The sequence below is a fragment of the Heterodontus francisci genome, chromosome 22 (genome assembly GCF_036365525.1).
Source record: "Heterodontus francisci isolate sHetFra1 chromosome 22, sHetFra1.hap1, whole genome shotgun sequence".
NCBI classification, from domain to species: domain Eukaryota; kingdom Metazoa; phylum Chordata; class Chondrichthyes; order Heterodontiformes; family Heterodontidae; genus Heterodontus; species Heterodontus francisci.
Window position 1 is genome coordinate 57,722,188 of NC_090392.1, and position 27,956 is coordinate 57,750,143.

Consider the following 27,956-nt stretch of genomic DNA (forward strand, 5'->3'; position numbering starts at 1 on the left):
GGGTTTCTGATTTCTTTATAACTAGTGCTCCTCTCAAGAAGGTCCCCAGTTCAGTTCTTAGTATGTGCTAAGGTTGCTGGGCTAGGGAGTGGATAATCAGCCAGAGTTCCCTTTCTGGTCATTCTCCAGTGATAATAGGAAAGGATTAGCCTCAGATGTCATGCTCAAATATCCTGCTGACACTGAATGTCTCACACATGAAGAATGGCTGGTTTTCGGGGGTAGGAGAGAACTGCCAGCATGCAGGGAAGAGTACTCTAGCAAGAGTCAGCACCTTTAAGAGTGAAAAGGTGGGGCTATGTGATGTTCATGACTTCTCCAATTGTTGGAACAGTGACATTAATTAAAAAGCTTAATAGTTTTAGGGATGCATTTCCGCTCGGGTCCCCCACTCATCTGCTGTAGGTTCATCAGGAGACCTGAAAAAGCAGCATAAATAGCATTGTCATTGACAGCTTATTGAAGTACAACTCAAATCGTACAAGGTTATTCAGTGTAATAAAATGGTATAGACACCTATTGTAATCAATTGAATTAAGGGTTACATTGAATATTGGATAAAGCACATTATTATACTGCCTTTCACTTTCTACAAATTTCTAAAGATCTTTGTAACAAGTCTGTTGAATGCTTTGCACATTTTGAATTGTAGGGGGCAGGTAGATGTCGAGGATGGGAAAAAGATCTAAGGAACAACATCAGCACTCCAGGAGATATCACAGATTATCTTAAAAGCCTTAACGAGTCTATCAGCGATCTGAGTCCAGGCTGTGTCCGGTCGTTCAGTCTTAATGTCACTCATTCCACTCTGATGGAACTGTAAGTATATCAGGTCTTTCTGTATTGAAATAATTTTTAATGCAAGACAGCATCCGTATATAAATTTAGAAAAATATGTTTTAATAAGGTATGATTCTTTCTATCCTGAAGTTCCCCAAAGCCATGCATCTGCTCTAACCAAGAGGACAGGCTGGGCCCTGGGCCTGCTGTTAGGCCTTGAGAGTGCTGATTTATAGCCAAACATGAAGAGAAATGTGGGAGGGCCTAAGAAGATTTCACAAAGTGATTTGTCCCTCTCCCCACTTTCGTGATTTCAAACTTTACTGTGTGGGTGACAACACCCCACCCACCCCCCCACCCCGCATATTTTGACACACTTGCAAGGCCCCTCCTTTCAAACAATCAAAAGATGGTGCCAGCTACCCAAAGGAGAACAATGTTACATTTGCAGGAAATATTTTGGATTAATGTATCATAGAAATAATGCATGAGGAAATCAACCAATAAAGAATTGTATTAATTCTCGAGTCGCTGTTCTTGTGGAACATCCACATGGACAGAAATCAGATCACCTTGAGATCTATTGCCCTCATCGACCTCCTTGGCTCTGTGGACCAGTTTGAAATCTATATACTATGGGAAGCACTTGCTCTGTATTCTGCATCACTTCACAAAGGCATAACAGCAGGGAACTGACCATATCATTATAAAGCATGTGAACATGTGTTCCGGCCCATGTCTTGTCTTGAGCAGCGTGAATCTTGCATGCACACTCATAATTCCATAATTTGAACAAGAATAGATAATGGGAGTCACCTGGCATTTTATTGATCAAAAATAAAGTTCCAACCCTCGAAATTCAAAAGAAGTTGAAAATATATAACAAAAATATCCAGAAATCATTTTCCACGTTAGCGGTAGTGGAGTCTCGAAGAGAAATTGCGAGTTAGAAATATGGTTGTGACTGTCTAAAATCATTCACATTCGCACGACCACCTCGTTGGCTGAGGTGAGCTAACTCAACAGAAACTAGCAATCAAACCTAGGAGGTAATTTTCAGTTTGGGCGAGGGTGCAAATCTGGCGTCATCCATTTCCAAACTGAAGATTACTTCCCAAGCGCCTTCCTGATTGTGTTTAGTGATTGCTTAAATCCTCTGGGTGGAGAACACCATTTTCCTCACTTCTATTGTCACACATAATCATCTTTACCATCATTACTTTATTATAAAATTTGGCAAAATGTTTTCTTTTTTTTTTACTGTGTCTCACACACTGATTCTTCCAATTCCCTTTGACACTTTTTATTGCAGGATGAAGCTCTTAAATGCCAAATATGATAACCTTAACCCTGGTACCAGAAAGCAGATTTATAAGTGGGTTGAAGATATTTACACCAAAACATCAGGATCTTATGGAATGAGCAGTGGGAATCCCAAACCTAATGAGAGAAAAACACACAAGCCAATCAATAATCATGGCCAAGATAAAGGTAACATAACTAGAGTTAAGGACTGGAACAAAGATGGGCAAAACATCCATGCAGAAAAGTCTTGTATCGAACACACATCTGTCATTCTTCAGTGTTACCTCCAGGCATCATATTCTGGATGTCACACTTAAAATATCATACTTCAACTGAACAAGTGGAAAAGAGAAAAAGAAGCAATTATTTTCTAGTGTCTTTATTCATCTTGATAGTCTGTCCTGTCCACAAAGGCAGAATCTGCAGATTGAGCATACAATTGTAAATCCATTGAAATGTCTGTCAGCAAATAGCTTCTAATTGACCACAGGATGTGCAAATTCAGACCACTTCTCCACTTGTGATTTGGCCTTACATGAACAGATCAGTTTCAGTTTAGCATTTTAAATATCACAAAGTGTTGCAGATCACAGTGAGTAATTGGAGATGAGAGAATCTAATTTATATCTTTGATGAAATACATATCTCTCAGGAAGCCTTCACATATCATCATAATTGTAATAAAAACAGTAATTATAATTTTTACACAAAATGCAATCATGTGAATAATAATTATTGCAGATGTTATCACCACTCCTTTTATTTGGTTCTTTCTATACGGCCTCGGCCTTCTCCTGAGGTCCCCAGCATCACCGATGCCAGTCTTCAGCCAATCCGATTCACTCCATGTGATATCAAGCAATGGCTGAAGGCACTGGATACTGCAAAGGCTATGGGCCCTGACAACATTGCAACAATAGCACTGAAGACTTGTGCTCCAGAAATAGTCACACCCCTAGCCAAGCTGTTCCAGTACAGCTACAACACTGGCATCTACCCGACAATGTTGAAAATTTCCCAGGTATGTCCTGTGCACAAAAAGCAGGACAAATCCAACCCTGTCAATTACCAGCCTATCAGTCTACTCTCGATCATCAGCAAAGTGATGGAAGGGGTCATTGACAGTGCTATCGAATGGCACTTGCTCAGCAGTAACCTGCTCACTGACGCTCAGTTTGGGTTCTGCCAAGGCCACTCAGCTCCTGACCTCATTACAGCCTTGGTCCAATCATGGACAATAGAGCTGAACTCCAGAGTTGAGGTGAGAGTGACTGCCCTTGACATCAAGGCAGCATTTGACCGAGTAAGGCATCAAGGAGCCTGAGCAAAACTGGAGTCAATGGGAATCGGGGGAAACCTCTCCGCTGGTTGGAGTCATGTCTAGCACAAAGGAAGATGGTTTGTGGTTGTTGGAGGTCAATCAGCTCAGACCCAGGTCATCACTCCAGTAGTTCCTCAGGATAGTGTCCTTGGCCCATCCATCTTCAGCTGCTTCTTCAATGACCTTTCCTCCATCATAAGGTCAGAAGTGGGGATATTCGCTGATGATTGCACAATGTTCAACACATGGGTGCAGCTCCAACAACACTCAGAAGCTCAACACCATCCAGAACAAAGCAGCCCGCTTGATTGGCACCCCATCCACCACCTTCAAAATTCACTCCCTCCACCACTGTACAGTGGCAGCAGTGTGTACCATATACAAGATGCACTGCAGCAACGCATCAAGGCTCCATTGACAGCACCTTCCAAACCCGTGACCTCTAGCACTTAGAAGTACAAGGGCAGCAGATGCATGACCACCATCTGCAAGTTCCCCTCCAAGCCATACACCACCCTGACATGGAACTACATCACCGTTCCTTCACTGTCGCTGAGTCAAAATCCTGGAACTCCCTTCCTATCAGCAGTGTTGGTGTACCACCCCTAGGAACGCAACGGTTCAAGATGGTAGCTCACCACCACCTTCTCAAGGGCAATTAGGGATGGGCAATAAATTCTGGCCTTGCCAGCAACACCCACATCACATGAACGACTAAAAAAAAAAGCCATTCATGAATTATTTGTTCACTTCTGCAAGTGACTGGAGGATTTGGAATTCCACCTATGCCTTCCACCAATTAACTCTACATGAGGCCGATACAGGCTACGGAATCCTTAAGTGTTAGTTTGGCTTAGTTGGTAACACTTTTACCTGCACCAAAGACTTCTGCACGCTGACACCTCAGTATAGTACTGAGGGGGTGCTATGTTAGAGGTACCGTCTTTCAGATGAATTGTTAGACTAAGAATTGTCTGCCAATCCAAATAAATGCAAAATATTCCCTGACAGTATTTAAAGAAAAGTCGGTAGTTCTCCTGATGCCCTGGTCAATATTGCTCCTTCAACCAACACTACCCACAAAAAAATAGTTATTTATCTTGCTATGCACAATTTGACTGCCAAAGTTGCCTGATTAAATGGTGGCTGCACTTCAAAGGCAATAGGCTGGTTGTGAAGGACTTTGAGAAGTGCTACAAAAATGCAAGTCTTTTTTTCTGGTACCCTAAAAGGCTACTGTCTTATGCCTCAGATGGGGGAGAAAATAGGAGGGAAAAATTTGTCCTGATCAGGTCATTTCATATGTGTGAAAGCAGCATTCTATTAGATAAATATTATAGTAGGCAATCGCCCATGGATCTGCAGAAATGGAATCAAGAGTCCAGTCCTCAGATGAAGTGGGGTTACAGGGCGGGGGATAAATGGACCAGGGTCAACAGATGTCATTAAGTCGTCATTTCACAGTCATATAAGGTGTCCTTATTTTTATATTCTTCCGTAAATCCTTGTCAATATTGATAATGAAAACTACCTTGTCTCACTGTGATTTATATCTTTTGTTACAACCGAGGCAGGAGAAGTGCACTGTTAATTCAGTCCCACATCTCCACAGGTCACAACATATTTTAAAAATGTTCCCACTTATTGACACAGTCAACCGGATACAATATTTTCCCCAGAATAGAATACACTAACCAGGTTTCTTTACTGAACAACAAAATTGACAGTTTATTATAAAACAAGGCTTAACTGGTAATGAAGTAAAACAATATCACATTTTTAAAAATCCAACATTAAATTTTAAAATGTCCCCTTTCTACCTTAACTAAAATTTTAAAGTCCCTTTTTACCTTTGTCTCTCCACACTCACGGACACACACGCAAATATACAGGGCTGGATTTTACCGTAGGCGGACGGAGCTTCACCATCGACGCAAGTCAGTGGCAAACCCGCTTCCGCCTAGCCCGGGGATCTGAACCACATTTTACATGTCCCCAGGCTTTAATTTCCTGAGGCGAGACTTCCACCCACTTGAGGGAGGAGGTCCCGCATCAGTGAGCTGCTGGCCAATCAGTGGGCCAGCAGCTCTTAGTCCCAGCAGTAACACCGGAAGCAGTGGCCACTGCTGGAACTGCAGCCCAGCTGATGCCATGGAGCCAGGACTTCAGGTAAGTTGGGCTTGCCTCGCTGGGGGAGGTGGTGATTGGTCGTGGCGGTGAGGCAAGGGTAGTCGTTTGGGGGAAGGTGGGGTTGTCTTGGGTCCTGGGGGTGGGTTGGGAGGTGGGGGCGGCCCTCAATTGGGCACCCTGTGCCCTACTGCCATGGCACACCCCCCAGCGCGCGGAAAGTCTGGCAGCTATCACTGGGCAGCCTTTCATGTCCCCAGCACGCCCGCTTGCCAGCGTAAAATACCTGTGGAGGCGGGCGAGGGCTCTTAAATGGCCGTTAAGTGGCCACTTAAGGGCACAGACTGGCCTTGGGTGGGCGGGCCGTTCTCCCCACCCCCCCACCGCCCGACCGCCGTAAAGTTGGCTGGAGGAGAGAGCGGGGTGGTGAGTCTCCTGCCCAATTTTACGCCGTCCCCACGCCACCATCTGACCTGCTGGGGCAGTAAAGCCCTGCTCAGGACTGTGGGCGGCGCAGTGGTTAGCACCGTAGCCTCACAGCTCCAGCGACCCGGGTTCAATTCTGGGTACTGCCTGTGTGGAGTTTGCAAGTTCTTCCTGTGTCTGCGTGGGTTTCCTCCGGTGCTCCGGTTTCCTCCCACATGCCAAAGACTTGCTGGTTGATAAGTTAATTGGCCATTATAAATTGCCCCTTATAGGTAGGTGGTAGGGAAATATAGGGACAGGTAGGGATGTGGTAGGAATATGGAATTAGTGTAGGATTAGTATAAATGGGTGGTTGATGGTCGGCACAGACTCGGTGGGCCGAAGGGCCTGTTTCAGTGCTGTATCTCTAAACTAAACAAAACTAAACAAAAAAAAACCCGACCCGAACCCGACAGAACCACATTGGACCCGAGCCCAAACCAGCCCGGGTCCCTCCATTTTCTTCCTGCGCCCGACCCGGCCCAACCACCGGAATGTTCCCTTTAATTACCTTGCAACTCCGAATCTGCAGGAAGCTGCAGCATGAGCATGATGATGTCATAGAGACGCTCACTCGCTAACTGCGCAGACTCAGAGTTTCCTTCTTTGATGTTTCGGACTCCCAGTTCAGGTAAGTTTTTTACTTTTAACACTTCTTGCTGTGTGTGCCCGGCCCGACCCAGACCCGGCCTGACCCGACCCAACACGACCCCGTCATATGTCGTCGGGTCCCATTGGGTTCGGGTCAGGTAGCAGGCCTTTATGGGGCAGCATAAAATTCAGCCCATACACCGTTTAACTGATTAAACAAAAAAAAAAGGATTTTTAGATCAGAGCACAATGGCAGACAAAAAAACTCACCCTGGCAGATCACTGCCCACCCCTGAAGAAAACAGCAGATGAGATGTGCTGCACCAAACTGGCACACAGTCCAACCTCCGAGCACATGCAGACAGGTCACTAGAATCTACCAGAATAGTTCTCTTCAGGCGGAGTTGAAAAGTAATTCAGCAGGCTTGTCTGAAATACAGGAAACCAGATGAATCGACACAGTGAACTTCACAGAATCTTATTGGGAATTATGGGAAAGCGAGCTGGGCTGTAGTCTTCTGTTCTTCCTTGGAATTCTCTCCTTCTTCTGTCCTTTCTTTGACACATCAGCAGCACTTGACTTTTGTTTCCTTCTAGAAGGTAAAACCACACACACTGACTAACAACCAGAAAACATGTCAGTTATTTTTTGCCCATCCAGGTGCTCTCTATTATTACTAGGCTTGTCCAATCAAAGGAACACTTGTCACTTTTCTGCCTCTGTTACCAGGGTTTCTGTTCCAAGCCTAACCCTAGCCATGTGACAACTAGCAACACTGTTGCCAATCCGGCTCTCTCTCAGTGAGCTCATGATTAAAAAAGCTGATCCAATATTTATTCAGCTTAACTATAAATTCCTTTAAAAATATTTTCCAACAAAAAAGAATCACTTTCATAACACTTTCTCTTTTATGGGTCTTACTCTGCCTTTTTTCTCTCATTGTTTGCTTCTTTTGCCTTCCCCTCTCTGTTGTCAATGGAAGGTACAGATGATGGTTGGAGGAGGGATCAGGCTGAGCTTCCTGGCCAGCAGATGGTGCATTATTTTTGAATTGCAGTTGATGGCTGAAGGCTGTAGAAAGGGATCAGGTCCAGAGGCTCTACTGTCACCACGTGATGAAATCCAGATTGAGATAAGGGCCAGAATTTTGCTTTGGGCAAGGGCCACACCCACCGTCCGAAAAGTCGGGGGTGAGCCCTTCTCCACTGGGCCTGGGGAGCCAGGAGGGTATTTTTCGTTCTCCAGGCCCTTAATTGGTCTTGGGCGGGACTTCCACCTCTTTGAGGCAGAAAGTCTGCCTCATGGGGATGCCGGCCAATCAGCGGGCCGCAGCTCTCAGTCCCAGCAACGCCACTGGGAGTGATGGCCACTGCTGGGACTACACCCAGCCATTGGAGGCAGCAGGAAGGACGGCCCCATAACTCAGATAAGTTTTTAGAGCCTTGTCAAGGACAATTGGCCGGGCCCCGGTGAAGCAAGGGGGAGTGGCGGTTGGGGGGGAGTAAGTGTTGTGCGTTTGGGGTGGTTGGGGCTTTGGGGTTGGCTCTCCATGGGGTACAGGATGCCTGATCAGGAGGACTCTGCCTGCCAGCTTCCCCAAGCCCACAACAAGGCTGTCTGGTTTTACCAGGTTGGATTCTTGGGGCCTTTGCCGTCTGCCCGCTGAGGGTAAAATACCTGCGGCGGCAGGAGGAAGCCCTTACGTGGCAGTTAATTGGCACCATCTGCTGGCCAGGAAGCTCAGCCTGATCCCTCCTCCAACCATCAGTCTTGATCAGCCTGTGGTGGGCAGCTGTTTCTTGCCTCCGCCGCTGCCCCACGTAAAATTGCAACGGTGGAGGGAGGGTCTTGGGAACAGAACCCCGCCTCCCACTCAATTTTACTCCCCCGTAAAATTCCAGCCAAGGTCCTTTGGCCAATGAAACCAGATTTAACTAAGGCACTTGTCTGATCGTCTGTCTTAAGCATTTTCTCTCACAGCACCAGTTAGTCTCTTAGTCTAAGAACCTTTAAGTTCCTTCTGCTATTTGCCTGTCAAAAATGCAAGAAATGTAATTAAGTTATTGGTAATCCAACCTCCCTTCCATCTATTTTGAAGCCTGTGCATTAATTAGAATCATTACCAGTGTCCGCATCTTCTCCTCAGGGAAAGGTAAAGGCAAAGATCATTGGATCACCCTTGATGTTCTGAACATACTTGGCCGTTTCATTGTTCAAGCACCTACCTCCACTCTCAAGAGGGTTGCAGGAGGTAAAAATAGTACGGTAAGAATTCACTGATGTGATTATTTTTCAGAATTGTTAGATTCAAGTTTGAAAACCTTTCAATACCATTCAGAGGCTGGATTTTTCCTCTGTTATTTTCAATATCAATCATATTGGTCTGGTTTACTTCGTTCTTTCAGATTGGTTGCTGTGAATCCCCCAATCCTTATCCAAGCTCCATGGCATATGTTTTATTAGCTTTAGCAGTTTTTCAGTTATCACATTTATGCTTCTCAGATTTCTCCAAGCTCTCATGTATTAACATGTAATTGTTATGATTTGGAAACTATGTTCAAGTTTTGTATTGATCTATATCAAAAAGCATCTATAGGGCTTTAAAGATTATGCTCAGGGTAAATGCAAAGAATTGGACTATATTTAACTGAAAACCATGTTACATATTAGGGGAGGAGAGGGAGAGAAGGAAATAAGAAAGGCAGTGGAGAGGATAGGAAAGGGGGTTAGAAAGAGGAGAGGAGAGATGGAAAGAGAGTGGGAGTAAGAAAGGGGTTCAATGAGGAAGATGGACAGGGAAAAATGGAGGGCTGGAAGAGGACAAGGATGGGGAGGAGACAATGGAGGATGATAGGTGATGGGAGAACAATTGCTCACTATCCCTTTTGATGCTCTGTGGGCCAGCAACAATTTTTCTACTAAGTATGGAGCAGTAGAAAAATTAACAGTTGCTAAAGCAGGGATTCAAAGAGCTGCTGTATGAACAATTGGGGAAAATGTTGCTGGAGTTTACCTCAGTTTACATCATTGCTCTGGCAGGTATGTAACGAGGATGCATGAGGGAAGGGGGCCACAATGCTGCTCAGTAGAGAGGTATTTAGTTACCTGAGCTGAGGAAATGGTGCACGTTGGATTTTGCCTGAAATACTGCCCAATGTTTTAATGGGGAAAGTGAATGATCAGCAGTGGTGGGGACTGTGAAGACAACATTTGGTCTTGAATCCTGAATGGAATGAAACAGAAGATCAACTAATATATTAAAAATCTTCCATCTGCATGCACTTCCTTTCAACTTTTTCCATTATAAATTCCTATAACCACATTTTCAATGGAAACTACCTATGTAAAGCGTGTAATGTAATTATTCACTTCTTCCAGTGGATTTGTTGCAGTGTCACCATTGGCAGGGGGATGTAATATCAGTGTGATAAGTTTATATCAGCAGTTTCCATTATAAATGTACGTACAGGAATTTATAAAGGAAACACAAAAATAAGGACAGAATACATAACTTTAAAAGGGGAACTGAGTTAAATGTGGGTGCCTGGTCCAAATATCCGCTATGATCTAACTCCACTTCACCTAAAGACTACTTGGTTTTGACTTGCCATGTTTAAAGACATGGGAGATGAAATAGTTAATATTATAAGTGCATTGTCTCACCATTATGAATTTCTAACTTACCGTTTATCATTTTTAATATGTGCCATATCAATAATTGATGTTAGTCATATGTATACCATTAAATTGCCCCAGCTCCTATCCTAAAGAAAAGGAAATATTCTTGATCTTTTAACTTTTCCCTTCAAGGTTTTTTTTTCTTGTTGACTATATTAAATGATTTTTCTACCTGTACCTCTAGAATAAAGAAGTCAAGCTCTGTCTTACTTTGCACTTGCATGTGGCCTCTGCTCTTGCCATTGTTCTTGGAGTCTACCCGGTGGAGCAAATATGGAGATGGTTAAACAAGTCCCATATTCTTACAGTGAGCTTGGGATTTCCATCTCGGGAATGAATGACTGAATGACTGAATCAACTTATGGCCACTTTGCTCTATCATGAAAATGGATTTTCACTTCACAATACAACTGCAAGATGCAATTTTGCATTCTGTTTGAACCATTCAGAGTATCAATTTTGCCTAATATATGTAAAATGTGACTTTTTACAGATATGTCAGCTTTTCAGCACTTCCCCTGCCCTTTTGGACAAGCTGCTTGACCTCATACCTGTGCAAGCTCATATATTCTTGGAAGGTCTTGATGAATGTGTCGATGTTGACATCAAGAATGAAACAGTAATTGCCAAGTAAGGATATTGGTTATTTTCAGTTTACAGCTTTAACAAACAACTTGACAACTTTTGCCAGATCTGGGCATTTATAAGGAGACTGATTTCATGAAAAAATGTTTGACACAATGGGCTAAATTTTTGGGCCCAGCCAATATCAGCCATTTTGGTGGATGTGGATTTGGGGCCCGGGAAGGCCACCTGCCCCCATGAGGCTGACGGGCAATTAGGCTTGTTAAGAGCAGGGATTAGGGAGGCCGGCTGCAATTTTCCAGAAGGCCTCCAGTTTCCTGACTCAAAGGGGGGCAGGTTTACTCCCTGGATGCAGGCACCCAGCAGCAGGATGGGCTGCCAAACTCCAGGCAGGCCTACAGGCCCTCCCTGCTTGCCTGGTGTGGGTACAGCCAAAGGCCACCCTGTAGAGGGATCCTCAGCACCCCCAACACCCTGCCCCTGACCCCACACATCACACACACAATGGGTGCCTGGCTGCTTTTTGTATTTTTCTAATTAAATTTTGTAAAATATTGCTGGGAGGGTACCTTCTTACGAAGTGCCCTCTCAGTTACATACCTTTTAATGCAGTCAAGTGCTCCTCTGAAGCTGGAAGACCTCTGGCTCTCCAGTACTGGTGCCCTTTCCCAATTCCCAAATTAACTGGTACCCACCCCCAATTCCCTATTTACTGGTGCCATCCAGCATCCTCCATTTACTGGTGCCTTCCCCCAATTCCTCATACCGTCCCAAATTCCATTGTCTCCGCAAATTAAGGGGAAGCCCCTTCAAAATTTCAGGTCATTGACTGTTTTCCACCAGAGGTGGGTTCGGGGCCCAGAAACAGTCCCGGCTGCTGTTTGCTGCTCCCGAGATGCAAATCTAGCCGAATGTTTTTCTCCACTTTTATTTACAAGTACTCATTGAGATAATTTGAGATAATTCTATTTGAAGTGCATCAGTGCCTCACTTGCACATTATTTCATCATGACAGGAGTCTTCCGTGGCTCTTACAGATCTTCCCCCTTCTCAACAACAAAAGAGTTGCTAATTGTACATGAAGATGATGCCCCTGCGCAGCAATGCAAACATTTCATTAGGAGTGACTGCAAATCACCCAGATACCAAAGTCAAACACCACTGTAAAACTTAGAATATCAGCAAATAAATTTGCATTTGTATATTAAAGGACTACCATGCGAACAATGAGAATTACGTCATATTCCCATCATTTTTCTTTCATAACACATCTACGTATTACACGCCTGCCCCCAGTCTCAGTAGAAATTGTGATGGGCACAGAAATGTGCTGGGTCCTGACATAACTGGCTTCTACCCTAATCCGTGCCTCGCTGGCCATACTATGATTCCTTCCCATCATTGTGCGCCAAGAGGTTCGGCACCGCTGAATTTTAGTGAATATGCTCATTGTGTGTCAAGTACTGTCTAACTGAACAATTTCAAATGGTTCAAACTTCAGTAACCTTTGCCATGGAAATTCATCAAATTTTTCATAAATATTATGAGCAATATAGGAAATAGGAGGAGGACATCCGGCCCTTTGTGCTTGCTCTGCCATTCAACCAGATCATGGCTGATCTTCTACCTCTGTGCCATTTTCCCATACTATCCTCAAATCACTTGATATTTTTAATATATGGAAATCTATCGATCTGTCTTTAACATACTCAATGACTGAGCCTCCACACCCCTCTGAGGTAAAGAATTCCAAAGATTTACCACTGTCTGAGTGAAGAAATTCCTCCTCATCTCAGTCTTAAATGGCCTACCTCTTATTCTTGAATGATGTGTATTATTATCATAATTGATATTAAAAGAAACAGATTTTGGGTCATAATGAAAACTGCTCATGAAAGTTAACCATTTTATATTATATTCCTGGTCTGATTTCTAATTAATTTTGCATATGGATTACTTACAAAAAGGATGTTTTTCTGTCATAAAATCCAAATCACATTCAGAGTGTAATTCAGATTTTTTTCTTTATCTGTAGACTTGGTCAGCTCGCCTGTTTCTACCCTGTCAAACAACTGAAATCACTTAGTAGGAAAGCCATAAAGGCTTTGCAGAACAAACTGCTCAAATGCACAAGGAATTTAAAGCAGGTCAGTATATGATTTGAGAAACTTTGTGTGCCTGGTGACCAACAGTATATTACTTCAATGGTTTCTTTAGACTCGCTGAGTCCATCTTATGTTTATGTCGTGCTTCATTTGAAAGCCAATGCAATTTTCAAATGCCTGCTCAGTTATTTAACACTGACATGTTTCTGCAGATCTACCAGGTGCTGGTGGAGGTTATTAATGTCAACATTTCGACTGCCGAAGGGCTAAAAGATCTGGGGGCTGCTGCGATCGGGCTTAAAGTCAGTCAATTGTCCAATCTCTCAGATGAGACTGTTGTCGGTGCTCTGGATGAACTGAAGAAAGTCAAAGGGTGGTCCAAAGGCCAAATCAAGACCCTTGTCAAGAAGTACCAAACAGTTGAAAATGTGAGTAACAATCCTTAAAATGCATGTTCTTGCTGTGTATGTTATGTCACGACATCAGTCTAGGGTGTGATAAACTTTCATTATCAAGATAATCTAAACAAACAGCAAATTCTGAAAACATGCTGCATGTTTTTTTAATTAATTAATGGGATGTGGGTGTCACTGGCTATCCCTAATTGCCTTTGTGAAGGTGGTGAGCTGCCTTCTTGAACCGCTGCAGTCCATGTGGGGTAGGTACACCCACAGTGCTGTTAGGAAGGGAGTTCCAGGATTTTGACCCAGCGACAGTGTATAGTTCCGAGTCAGGATGGTGTGACTTGGAGGGGAACTTGCAGGTGGTGATGTTCCCATGCATCTGCTGCTCTTGTCCTTCAAGGTGGTAGAGGTCGCGGGTTTGGAAGGTGGTTTTGTATGTTAGCGTAGTGATTATGTTGCTGGACTAGTAATCAGAGGCCTGATCTCAGTCCAGGAGTTCAAAACCCACCAGAGTAGTAGGGGAATTCAAATTCTATTAATTAAATACAAATTTGGAATACAAAGTTAGTATCAGTAATGGTGACCATGACACTATTGGTTGTCATAAAATCCCATCTGGTTCTTCAATTCCTCTCGGGAAGGAAATTTGCAGTCCTACCTGGTCTGGCTTATATGTGACTCCAGACCCCACAGCAATGTGGTTGACTCTGAAATGGCCGAGCAAACCATTCAGTTGTATTCAACAAGGTGGCTTACCAGATGATCTCAGGGCTAATGACGGATGGGTAATAAATGCTGGCCTTGCCAGTGACGCTTATATCCTGTAAATGAATTAAACAATGTTGATCAACATTTGAAAGATTGATTTATATTTTCCTGTAATCCTTGATCAGAATTTGAGTAAAGGGGACACAAAGAACAGTCTATTTTTCTGCCTAATGCTTTTTAGCCTGATGAGGATTTCTTGCATGAATGTTGATGGTGATTGTAATATTTTTGAATCTTCTCATCCTTCTTATTCTTACTTTAGGCCTTTGTATTTTACATCATTCTCAAAGGTGAATCTGAATCCCTGTGCCTTCAAGCATATCAATGTTAATAGTCTGACCAGGATGGCAGACAGAAACTTTTATATTCACTTATTTTTAGCAACTGGAACTATCTTATGCTTTCATGGGATCTCTTCCATCTTTGACAAATATTAGAGCATCACATCTTCAGACTTACATTTGTTTAATAATTTAAACTTAAAATCATTTTAAAAAAGAACATATGAATAATTAAATCTGATCTTATACATAGATTCTTTTCAAGAGCAGCAATCCTTCTATCTAGCTTCTCAATGGGAATACTAAGAGAGTTGTCATAATCAAATGCTAAGCTGCTTTTTTGTGGAATACTTGTATGTACATAATGGACTGGATTCTATAAGCTCGCTGCCGTGATCCTAAGCACTGTGTCTCATTTAAATAACCAGGGCGGCCTACCCCCTACAATCATGTGGATGGGGTGGGCTGTCCATCCCCAGCAATGGCCTGTGCGCAGGCACTGAAGCCATTTTTATAGGGCAGTCAGCCCTGCCGGGATATTAAAATTTTTATACATATCCCCCCAGAATTACATAAATAAAGTTTCAACGCCCCTTTTGCACATCCCCCCCATAACAATTACATTAGTTATTGCCCTTCGCACCCCAAAACACTCAACTTTAACATCTGACCTTCCCCCCCAAAACTGGATAAAGTTTAAAGTACAACCCTTCCCACTGTCCCCTGCATCCATGACATTTATTTGACTATTCCCCCCCCCCCACCCCACTGATGAGCTTACTTCCTCCCCCCTCCCCACCAGTGTCGCACCTTGTTTCCCCGGACGGGAGTGCTGGCCGCCTTGCCAAAGATCGCGGCAAGCCCTCAAGATCGCAGGTGAGTATATGTAAATGTATTAATTTTATCAATTTGAATATGCTGATTGTGGTTCCATTACCCAATGGCAGGGGGACTGCCAAGGAGCTTCGCCACTGCCAGGAGCATTGGATCAGGCCCTGCCAGTGTTGAGGTCCGTGGCGGGCCTCAAGCGGAGCCATCTTCAGGCTCGTCCCCCATCACCCTGCCACAGATCTCAATGTCGAGGGTTGCTTACATTCCAGGCCAATATTTCTTTCCTGTTTTATTTATTACCCCATTAATAATGGCTTGGAATGTTCATTTGATGACTCCAAACAAATCTCAAGATTTAAACAATTACAGATCTTTAAATATCCCTGAAAACAGAGACTGTGACTTGCTGTATTTTGTACAGCACTCTCACCTCTGAGTCCGAAGGTTGTGGGTTTAAACCTCATTCCAGAGACTTGAGCACAAAACCTAGGCTGATATTCCAATGCAGTACAGAGGGACTACTGCACTGTTGTAAGTGTCAAGATTAAACCTTCAGCCCCCTCAGGTGGATGTAAAAGATCCCAAGCCACTGATCGAAGAAGAGCAGGAAAGTTCACCTGCTATGTGGTCAATATTTATCCCTCAACCAACATCACTAAAACAGATTATTTGGTCATTGTCACACTGTTGCTTGTGGATCTTACTGTGTGCAAATTGGCTGCCTCATCTTCTACATTGTAACAACGACTACACTTCAAAAATACTTCATTGGTTGTAAAGTGCTTCAGGATTTCCTGAGGTCATGAAAGGCGCTTTCTAAATGCAAGGCTTCCTTCTTTCAGATATCAACAACATTTGAAAATAACCAGCTGTCATATATCTAACTGAACAAATCACACAGGCTGTTTCTTTCAAAGTGACTTGGCTGCTTCTTCAAGCTTTTCAAACAGCCAACTGAAACTTGCAAGATTGGCACTCAGTCACAGAAAATAAAGAGCCTGGCATTGATATGATGCTTTTCGTATCCTCAGGGTATCCCAATGCATTTCATCTGAGTGGGTGGGCAGAGCTCAGAAGATGCACCTAGATATTTGAACAGAACAAAATATTGTACCAAATTATTCATGAGATGACACATGCCTTTAATATAATTCAATATGAAGAAGCCAGTACATGATAGAAGGAGGTGCCTGAAAAACATTGCAGTGATGGAAATCTGTTACTTAAATAGTTTCAACCTAGACTCTAACTGAATAATTCATGCTATTGCAAATGTGCTTAGTTCCAATATTTTAAAGTGTACTGGGTATGAGCAGTATATTTGAAATAATATTTACTTCTATCTTCTGCAGGTCACAGCTGACAAATTGAAAGATCTGGGTGTTCTGGTCTCTGGTCTTGGTGCAAAGACATTTGACAAGCTCAAAGGTCGAGAGCTCCTAGATGCCTTTTCTCAAGAGAATGTGGCAGAGTCCTTGAACTCCATGTTGCCAGTGCAGAAGAAGTCTATCATGAAAACGGCAAGTGTTTGTATTAATTTTATTATTGAGAGAACGTATTTATCAGAAGTAAAAACAAGAAATGCTGGAACCACTCAGCAGGTCTGGCAGGGGGACTGCCAAGGAGCTTCGCCACTGCCAGGAAGATTGGCCCAGGCCCTGCCAGTGTTGAGGTCCATGACCCGAAACGTTAACTCTGCTTCTCTTTCCACAGATGCTACCAGACCTGTTGAGTGGTTCCAACATTTCTTGTTTTTATTTCAGATTTCCAGCATCCGCAGTATTTTGCTTTTTATGTCTCAGAAGTAGTTTGATCCATGACATTGGAGATTGTACTTGTTATATATGTATATATTGTTATACTATCTGGAAAGTGTTAGGAACTAATTAGCTAGGAACTGGTTTTTATGTGTAAGTGTTCCAGTAGTGGGCCACATTCACGACAGCACTGGGGAGTCATGTTATATGTAACACAAGAACCAGTTGAACCAGGTTCCACAGCACAAAGCATGGTGCTGAATTAAACAAGACTGACTCCAGCCTTTTCCAAGTTTAAAGTGTGATTCTTTCCAACATCTGGGAACCAGAAACAACATAAAGATGAATCAGTGCTTGTTAAGACTGATCACCCAAACTGAAACATGCAGCAAATGAGTTCCAATAAGCAAATTAACCTGAACTTGCCTGTCTTGGTGAAAAGGCATAAGATAATTATTTTCTTCAAAGAAAAGTTCTTTCATTCTCAGCTTGCACAGAGGAGGCTATTTAGTTCATCATGACTCAGTTACCTCTTTGTTCAAATTATCCAAAATTAATCCCACTGCTCTATGCTCTGCCCAAAGCCTATGCATTTCTTTGCTTCAAATAGTTATCCAATTTTCTCTCCAAACATCAAATGGTGTCTGCCTCTACTACTCTATGCAGCTAATTTATTCCATTCTCCAACATCCATGTGTAAACTTCCAACATTACTCCTCAATTCCAATGACAGTGAAAGTGATTTAATCTCCCTAAAAGGAAATAGGGTGATTAGAAACTCACTATCAAAACCCATCATTATTTTAAAAACCTCTATTAAATCTCCTTTTCTGTTGCAGTGAAAATAGTTCCTGTATCTCAAATCAGTTCTTATCATAGTTTCCATTCCTTGACCATCATCCTGACAAAGCAATATGAGTGTTTTCCATAGTTTTATTGCCCTTTCTATGATTGGGCATCCAACGTTGCTCACAGTATTTCAACTGGGGCCTAACCTATGTTTTGTATAATTTATCATGACTTTACTCTTGCACTCTAAGCCCGAAAACTCTCTTTTCCTTTTTATGGCTAGATTTACTAACACTCATATTTTCAGGGAATTATGTATTTGAACTCTTAGGTCTCCTTACTCACTCACAGCTTTTAGTGTTTTTCCATTAAATGATTTCTCCTGTTCATTGTTCTCTCCAACAATATATCAGCTTATACATTGTACCTGCCACCAGTTTGCCCATTTTGCTAAGCTGTCTGTTTCTTACCAAGTGCACATAGAGTCTTGCTTGCTGTTTGATAAACTTCCTACTTTCATGTCATTGGCAAATTTCAAGACACTGTGATATAAGCCTATGTCCAAATCATCCATAAACCAAGAACAATAGTGGACCCAATACTGACCTGTGGGGAACACAACTTCCAGTCCTTCTGCAGTCTGAGTAACACATATTTACCCATTGTTTTGTTTCCAATCCTTTAACCAAATCAGCTTGAAGCTACATTTCCTCTTATACCATCTGCCTGAATTTTTCTAAGAATTGTGAGATCTCAGCCTAGAAAGTGGCTCACATCTAAATTCAGATGCAAGCTTTGTAGCAACCATGAATCACCACCCAAAACTTAGAGCGAGAAGATCCCACAAAATTGGTCCTCTTGTGTCATCGGGACATGATCTGCATGCTGGGGATACATGAGTCCATTTTTGTTGTTGAATAATAGCCACTAGAATCAGGGCCGAGGCAGGAGTCCTGTGCAGCTGTTCCTGGCAGGTGACTATGTATGTAAATGTATGGTTGAGCAGCTCTTTAATATAAACATGATCCTTAATCACAGAAACATGAACTAATAGAATTTGTTTTAATTATACAGATCTTGCAGTCAGTGAGAATTGATTCAGTTCTTGAATCACTTCCAGCATCGCTGGTGTCTCAAATTTCAGTAGAAAAACTGAAAAAGTCTGGCAACATCATCGATTTAGACTTCTTGAGCAAGAATAAACCTTGGAACGAGGGTCAGGTAAGACAATGAACCATAAGCACACAGGATGGGGGAATGGAACAACAGAAATTATCTATTTAAAATGCTACTAGACACTGGGGCAATTCCTCTTAGGCTTTATCAATGAGTGTGCATAAGTTTTTTTTTGTTTGCTATTTCTGCAAATATTACAAATGTTCCTTTAGAAATCATTACACAGTAATGGTCTGGATGGTGCCCAGAGAAATTCTACCTCTGATGTGTTATATATGTTATTTTAAAGGGAATGTGTCAGCAAATGTTATTCTGAACTAAAAAATATTTCCTTGTGATTCTCCCCTTCCTGAAGTGAATTTTCTTTCTAATTTTCTAGTCTGTCTCTTTAATTAATCGTGTGAAAGAACAACTCAACGATGTTAAAAATATCAGGTGAGCCGAAGAATTTTCTAGCTTGACTTTGAGGTTTATTATTTTGAAACAATTTGTGCAAGCAATCACTAATTGTTTGAGCTTAGAGCACTTAGTAAGTTATTTTTATTTCACGGTTGATTGAGTATATATGCTTTAAATAAGGCAAAAACCATCCAAGCTTAAAGAGGAATAAAGACTTGAAATATTTATATACAGTCTCTTGTCAGAAACATATTGAAGTATTTTATATACAGCAAATTACAGTGTGTTGCAACCATTATGTGTATAACAAAGTCCCACAGATAGAAATAGAATGACTGATTGGTTCAGCTGTTTTGGGGATACTGTGGAAACCAGGAGAACTCCTTGGATGGATTTAAAGTGAATTTCTCTTGTTTAAAAATCTTGTGATTCCAAGAAATGTGAAACTTGTACTTGGAAACTATATTGTGGCAAATGTTATGAAGCCTTTAAAATGCACAATGCTTATTGCATCAAAATATAAATTAATTTTTTAATATGAAGTTAGAAACATCATTTTTGTTCTTAAATTTATTTTCTGTTTCTTGTTAAAGTAAACTGAAGGTTGTTGTCAAAGGAATTCCATGTAGCCTCATTAACTCACTGAATTCTGATGTGGTGAAAGCACTTGCAAATAATCCCCTTGTTTCTAGTAATCAGGTGAGTATATGTCAATAAATTCTACTGAACATACTAGCCAAGCTCACGTGATCAGGTTAACTAGAACTTACAACACAGAAACAAGCTATTTGGGCCAGCTGGTGTGACGGTGTTTATGCTCCACATGTGCTTCCTCCTACTCTACTTTTATCTAACCCCATTTTGCCAATTTTCCACACAAGCCAGTTGCTATATGCCTGCACAGTTAATGGTTAGATATCCTGGTAGCATGTAAGTGACATTTCTGGCTCCTCCTCCTCCCTCCAGTTTATGCTCACAGATGCTAGCCTGCTCCCTTCACCATTTGATCCCTCCAGATTAATGCTTGAACTGTATCCACTCTGCCCAATTTTCCCCTCTCCTTTCCAAAAGGCATTGAGTCTTACTGTGGTATGGTTCTATACTTGATGGAAGCACTCCAGTCCTTTGCCCAGCTGGCTGTTCTTCGAGCTGTCACCATTGGGAGTCTTTGGCCATGTTTTAGATAGGATTTGGATATGAGTTTTATGAAGATGTACTTTTTTCAAGCAAAGCTTGCCGACAAGGGGTTAACTTAGCAAGATAGCCCCGTGCTGAGTTGTGAATAGTAGGAGTGTACATGTAGAAACATGGAAATCCAATACAGAACATAAGAGAGTTTCATTATTACACTCCTGGGTCCCTCGACTGCAGAAGTAGTGGGAGTTAACTTGCATAAAATAATGGGTCTCAAAGCAATTTAATGGAGCAACTGATAGTATTATACCCAGAAAGGTATCTATGGTCGTCCCAGATTTATAACAGTGTAGCCACTGTGTCAGCAGGATATTGGAATGCAGCATCATAAGCTGTGACTGATCTTAAACTTACACCAGATCACAGGTACATGACGTCCAAGACAAGTCCTTGGATTATAGTTAGGACTAACGACATTAACTGATCTTTCCTCTCACTATTCAAGAACCCTTCTGACAGTTAAGGTGTCCCAGCACCACCTGAGCTGCTGTCTAAACATTTGTTATAAGGCTGCAATTTGGTTATGATAATTCTGTAAAACACATCCCATCACAGCCTTAATCATGGGGAGCAGGTTACACTTGGTAAAACAGTGCCCTCCATTGCATTAGTACAATGTTAACAATTTCATTCTATGTTTATTTTTAAACCATGATCACCATTTTCCTCTTGATCCACTTCTAGTAGATGCACTTGGGGCTCAACCAAAAGGTTTATTCATGGCATATTACTCTGATGAAGAAATAATCACTGTGATAGCTGTTCTTTAATGGAAATAGTCACCCAGCCTCCTCTCCACAAAGTCACACAGCTCTTCTCCATGACAGCTCATCCCACTTCTTCTCGCCACAGGATCCCACAATCACCAACTGTTACAACCACCCACCCCCCCATCCCTGCTGGAGTCACCAACTGCCCCTCCCCAGAGTTTTTTTCCCCAAAAATATACTTTATTCATAAAAATCTGTAAAAATAAATAAATAAAAATAAAAACCAGTTCCAGAAAGTGCAAAAGAAATCAATTTCCTTTGATACAGAAAATGAATTGCCTCACAACCGTTGCCATTCCATTTTACATGCAATGTACATTTGCATTACACAGCAAAAACCAGATTTTGGTGTATACAGCCCGAGGGGTTTTACAAGGGTTCCAGCCCCTCGGTATACTATGGTGGGAGGACCTTCCACAGTGGTCTTTCCCCATTGAGCCTTTGCAGCAGCTGTCCCAAGCTTTAGTGCGTCCCTCAGCACATAGTCTTGGACCTTGGAATGTGCCAGTCTGCAACACGCAGTCGTGGACAACTCTTTGTGCTGGAAGACCAGCACGTTTCGGACAGACCAAAGTGTGTCCTTCATTGAGATGATAGTCCTCCAGCAGCAGTTGATGTTTAACTCCGTGTGCATCCCTGGGAACAGACTGTAGAGCACAGATTCCTGTGTTGCTTGGGATGAACCTCGACAAAAACCACTGCATCTCTTTCCAGACCTGCTTTGCAAAGGCACATTCCAGAAAGAGGTGGGCAACAGTCTGTTCCCCACCACAGCCACCTTGAGGGCAGCCTGCGAAGGCAGAGAGATTCCGGGCATGTAGGAACGATCTGATTGGGAGGGCCCTTCTCACCACCAGCCAAGCTACGTCTTGGTGCTTGTTTGAAAGTTCTGGTGATGAGCCATTCTGCCAAATGACTTTGGCAGTCTGCACAGGGAACCATCAGACAGGATCCACCATCTCCTTTTCCCGTAGGGCCTTGAGGACATTCTGTGGAGACCACCTGATGGATTGGTGGTCAAAGGTGTTTTTCTGCACAAACCTTTCCACAAACGATAGGTGGTATGGCATGGTCCAACTGAATGAAGCGTTTCGCGGCAGTGTGGCCAGACCCATCTTTTGTAACATCGGAGACAGATATAACTCAGCACAGAGTGACACTTGACGTGTGCATACTGGGGTTCTAAGCACAGCTTGATGCAGCTGCACACAAAAGTGAACATCAGGATGAGGGCGACATTGGGTACATATTTTCCCCCTTTATCTAGAGGTTTGAACATCGTGTCCCTGCGGATAAGGTCCATTTTCAATCGCCAGATAAAGCGGAAAATGGCTCTGGTGACGGCCACGGCGCAGAACTGGGGTAAGGGCCAGACCTGCGCCACATACAGTAACAAAGTGAGTGCCTCGCCCCTGATGACCAGGTTCTTACCCACAATGGAGAGAGAACACTGCTCCCACATGCTCAGTTTATGTTTTACCGTGGGTATATGCTCCTTCCAGGTTTTTGTGCATGCCCCGGTCCCTCCGAACCATGACCAGCACCTTCAGAAAGTCTGACCTGATGGTGAAGGGAACAAAGGATAGGTCAGTCCAGTTCCCAAAGAAATGGCTTCGCACTTGCCGTGATTTACTTTGGCTTCCGAGGCCAGTTCAAGCTGGTCGCAGATGCTCATCAGCCTGCGAACAGACAGTGGATCCAAGCAGAAGGCGGTGACGTCGTCCATGTACAGGGAGGCTTTGACCTGAGTGCCTCCGCTGCCTGGGATAGTCACCCCTCTTATGCCTGTACCCTTCCTAATGGACTCAGCAGAGGGTTTGATACAGCAAACAAACAAGATGGGGAGAGAGGACAGCCCTGCCTGACTCCAAATTTGATCGGGAAGCTTTCCGATTCCCACCCATTAACTGAGACTGCGCTACTGATGTTTGTGTAAAGCAGTTGGATCCAATTGTAGATTCCCTCCCCAAATCCCATTTTGGAGAGAATTTCCATCATGTATGTGTGCGATATCCAGTCAAAAGCCTTCTCCTGGTCCAAGCTGATGAAGCTACATTCCACCTCCCTGTTCCGTACATAGGTGATCGTATCCCTGAATAGTGCGAGGCTATCAGAGATCTTCCTGCCGGGTACAGTACAGGTCTGGTCAGGGTAAATCACCAACTCCAGAGCAGACTTGACCCAACTGGCGATGACGTTAGACAGAATCTTATAGTCTACATTAAACAGTGAGATGGGCTGCCAATTTCTGATTTGCGCCCTCTCCCCCTTCCGCCTGTGGGTGAGGGTGATGATGCCTTTCTTCATGGATTCTGACATGCTGCCGGCCAGAAATTTCCTCTCGTACACTTCCAGCAGGTCTGGGCCGATCCAGTCCCACAGAATCGAATACAACTTAACCGGTAAGTCGTTGCTTCCGGGTGTTTTACTCGTCTCGAAGGATCTGATGGCGTGTGACAGCTCGTCCAGAGTTAGCAGTTTGTCCAGACTCTCCCGAATGCTGTCATCTAAGACCTCCGTGATGAATGACAGGAAAGACTGGGAGGCCATGCTGTCCATGGGCTTCACGTCGTACAGCCCAGCATAAAAGGATTTGCTAATCCTTAGTATGTCAGACTGCGAAGACTTTACTGAGCCATCCTCTTCCTTCAGGCTGCTGATCACAGAGCTCTCTCTATGTAGCTTTTGGAAGAAGAAATGCGAGCACATCTCATCCTACTCAACGGAGCAGATCCTGGACCAAAAGATGATCTTGGGGTGCCTCCGTGGCAAAGAGAGAGACCTGCTGGCTCTTCACCTCTTGGAGATCCTCCTTGACCTCGACCCCCATCGACTGTAGTCGGAGAAGATTTTGCATTCTTTTCAGGAGTCGGGACATTTCCCTCTGTCTCTCTCTCGCCCTCTGAACACCTTTGAGGATAAAGAACCTCTTGATGTTTGCCTTGATTGCATCCCACCAGTGCACTGGAGACTCAAAGAGAGGTTTCACGGTTCTCCAACCTTTGTAATCTCTTTTGAGTTCCTCAATGTTCTCTGAACTTAGCAGTATAACATTCAGCTTCCCTGTCACCTTGCCAACCCACTGGTCATCCTGTAAGTGACAGTCGGCCAGTAAGTGACAGTGGTCAGAGAAGAACACAGGCTTGACGTCGGTGGATCTGACCGTGAAAGCACGGGACACAAACAGGAAGTCAATCCTGGAATGGGCAGACCCGTCCGGTCTTCACCAGGTGTATCTACGCTGCGCTCCGTCTGCAGGGTTGCTGAAGATGTCATGCAGCTTGGTATCTTTTATTGTTTCCATTAGGAATCTGGACGTAGCATCCAGTTTGCTGTCGTCACTCCCGGATTGCCCAGCTGTGTTAATGATGCAGTTGAAGTCACCACCTAGAATGATTGGCCTGGATGTCGCCAGCAGCAGTGGGAGCTGCTGGAAGAAGGTTAGCCGCTCGCTGCATTAAACCAGGGCATACACATTGATCAACTGGAGCGGAGCATTGTTGTACATTACATCTGCTATGAGGAGGTGACCGCGCACCACTTCCTTAACTTCGCATATGGTGAAATTGCCTCCCCGCAGCAGAATACCCAGGCCGGAGTAACGGGAATCATTTCTCTCTGACCAGATCAATGGCCCGTGGGACTACCATCACGACAATTGCCTGCAGGTGCTGAGGTGCGGGATTCCACACTCCTGTAGAAGCAGCAGGTCGGCTTTGGCCTTGGCGAGGTAGTCCAAGGTCGAAACACATCGCGTAGTGGATTTAATGCTACGTACATTAGTTGAAGCAATCTTTATATCCATTTTGAAGTTGGGTGTTGCTTAGTACACCAGGTGTCCTTACTAGTCCCATCCTTGGGTATGTTGAGGATGTAACTCGTATAATAGATAAGCGAGAACAAGTGGATGTGGTGTATTTGGACTTTCAGAAGGCTTTCGATATGGTCCCACATAAGAGATTAGCGTGCAAAATTAAAGCACATGGGATTGGGGGTAAGGTACTGACATGGATGGAGAACTGGCAGACAGAAAACAAAGAGTAAGAATTAACGGGTCTTTTTCTATGTGGCAGGCAGTGACTAGTGGGGTACCACAGGGATCAGTGCTAGGACCCCTGCTATTCACAATATATATTAATGATATAGATGAGGGAATTAAATGTTTGCAGATGACACAAAGCTGGGTGGGAGTGTGAGCTGTGAGGAGGATGCAGAGAAGCTCCAATGTGATTTGGACAGGTTGAGTGAGTGGGCAAATACATGGCAGATGCAGTATAATGTGGATAAATGTGAGGTTATCCACTTTGGTGGCAAAAACAAAAAGGCAGATTACTATCTGAACGGCGATAGATTGGGAAAGGGTGGGGTGCAACGAGACCTGGGTGTCCTTGTGCACCAGTTGCTGAAAGTAAGCATGCAGGTGCAGCAGGCAGTTAAGAAGGCAAATGGTATGTTGGCCTTCAGAGCGAGAGGATTCAAGTATAGGAGCAGGGATGGCTTGCTGCAATTATACAAGGCCTTGGTGAGACCACACCTTGAGTATTGTGTGCAGTTTTTGTCTCCTTATCTGAGGAAGGATGTTTTTGCTATGGAGGGAGTGCAGCGAAGGTTCACCAGACTGATTCCTGGGATGGCAGAACTGACGTATGAAGAGAGATTGGGTCAATTAGGCTTATATTCGCTGGAGTTTAGAAGAGTGAGAGGGGATCTGATAGAAACCTACAAAATTCTAACAGGACTGGACAGACTAGATGCAGGAAGGATGTTCCTGATGGCGGGGGAATCCAGGACCAGGGGTCACAATCTAAGGATAAGGGGTAAGCCATTTAGGACTGAGATGAGGAGAAATTTCTTCACCCAGAGAGTGGTGAACCTATGGAATTCTCTACCACAGAAAGCAGTTGAGGCCAAATCATTAAATATATTCAAGAAAGAGTTAGATATAGTTCTTAGGGCTAAAGGAATCAAGGGATATGGGAAGAAAGTGGGAACAGGGTACTGAGTTTGGACGATCAGCCATGATTGTATTGAATGGCGATGCAGGCTCGAAGGGCTGAATGGCCTACTCCCGCTCCTATTTTCTATGTTTCTATGTTCCTGCATACCCATACTGTACACAAGCTGTTTCACATTCATTGGGCTCAGAAACCCCTCTTGGTTACTCATGGGGGCTTTGTTCCGCTGGGGTGACATGTGGGGGGGGGGGTTCTTGTAGGCAGCAAGGCTTGGGCTGTCCTCTGCTGGTGGTGTCTCTCCCCTCTGTTCCTCCTTGAAGACATCACTCCTGCTGGCTTCCCGGAGCTGGAGTGCGCCAGATGCTTCGTTGCTCTCGGTCTCCTGCAGCGAGGGTGCGCTGGGCATCTCGCTGGGTTTGGGGCACGCTGGGCCTATCACAGCTTCCAGTGCCCCAGAGCTGGGGGCTTTCTCTTCCAGCTCCTTTTGAGTTCTGCTGCTTCTTTTGTAGGTGCCGTCATACCGGCCCTTCCTCATCCAATGAGGATGAGCTGTCCTAGTCTGTCTCAGACAGTAGCCTCCTCTTGCCATTGGTTTGGGTAGTGACTTCTTCCTCTTTTGGAGGATTCTTTATGGTTTTCCTTTTTACCACTTGTCACTGACCAGTTTTTCCATCTTCTGCCTCCTCCTCTGTCTGTAGAGGAGGGGTTTCCGGGCACGGGATAGATGTTGGGTCACTGGTTGCAGCTGCCGCCCCTTTCTTTTCCTTCACCAATAGACTTTCCTCACTGCAAAGAGGATTGCTTGTCTTCTTCCCAGCACCAGACGTGTTCACCATTCCTTCTCCCAGCCTTTCCTTGGGCCTTGCTGCCTGAGCATAACTGAGGCAGCGTTTGGGGCAGGTTTTGTAGAGGTGGTCTGCCTCAGCACACAGATTGCAGCAGTTACTCTGTTTACAGTCCTTGGTCTGTTGGCCTTCCTTCTTGCAGTTCTGGCAAACGACTGTGCTGCAGTTGGCCACCACATGACCAGATTTGCCACAGGTACGACAAAGCCTCAGAAGCCCCACCGGGAGAGGTGGGAAGTGCTGAGGCAGACAGGAGGCCTCGGGATGCCTCCAGATAAGTAAATTAAAAATTCGGAGGGGAAACCCCTCAGGGGGGATAATTGGAGCGCGGAGGCTGCCTTCCCTGTCCATGGCCCCTCCTCTCACTCCTGCCCCTCACTGCTGCAGGGAGGCTGCCTCCATGAAACATTCACAAAATGCCAGCGGCCCTGTAAAGTGGCGCTTATTAGTTTCAATTATGCAAATCAGCTGTCTGCCTCCTTGGATCGGGAAGCCAATCCACCATGCAGCCCATCGTTGGGAAAATTTCCTGTCAAGGAGGCATCCCGACGTGACTCCCCGCAATTTTACCTGCTGCCCCGCCTCCCAGCCCGCTACTTGGGGTCCAGTAAAGTTCTGCCCATAGTTTCTGTGAGGAAGAGATAGTGTGTTATGAAATGTTTCCTTAATGTTAGGGACTAGATTTATTTTATGTCAGTTTCGCTTATTCCTATTCAATTGACCTGAGTTGATAAAATTCTTGATGGGGTATTGAGTAAGCCCTGGTTTTCTATAATGCTGCTAATATTATTCTTTTGAATGAGAAAATATTTCTTATCTTAACATTTTA

At 43.9% G+C, this 27,956-nt stretch overlaps 1 protein-coding gene across 2 annotated transcripts in view; it reads left to right on the forward strand.

Annotated features, from left to right (window-relative positions):
- Positions 1–27,956, forward strand: part of LOC137381377 (otoancorin-like) — a 152,733-nt gene that overhangs the window by 62,450 nt on the left and 62,327 nt on the right. For both annotated transcript variants that reach the window (XM_068053869.1, XM_068053868.1), the window contains 10 exons: positions 653–819; positions 2,093–2,271; positions 8,737–8,855; positions 10,762–10,898; positions 12,889–13,000; positions 13,171–13,386; positions 16,595–16,762; positions 18,863–19,009; positions 19,344–19,399; positions 19,957–20,062. In XM_068053869.1, the coding sequence (XP_067909970.1) occupies positions 653–819; positions 2,093–2,271; positions 8,737–8,855; positions 10,762–10,898; positions 12,889–13,000; positions 13,171–13,386; positions 16,595–16,762; positions 18,863–19,009; positions 19,344–19,399; positions 19,957–20,062 (1,407 nt within the window). The remainder of the gene's footprint in view (positions 1–652; positions 820–2,092; positions 2,272–8,736; positions 8,856–10,761; positions 10,899–12,888; positions 13,001–13,170; positions 13,387–16,594; positions 16,763–18,862; positions 19,010–19,343; positions 19,400–19,956; positions 20,063–27,956) is intronic.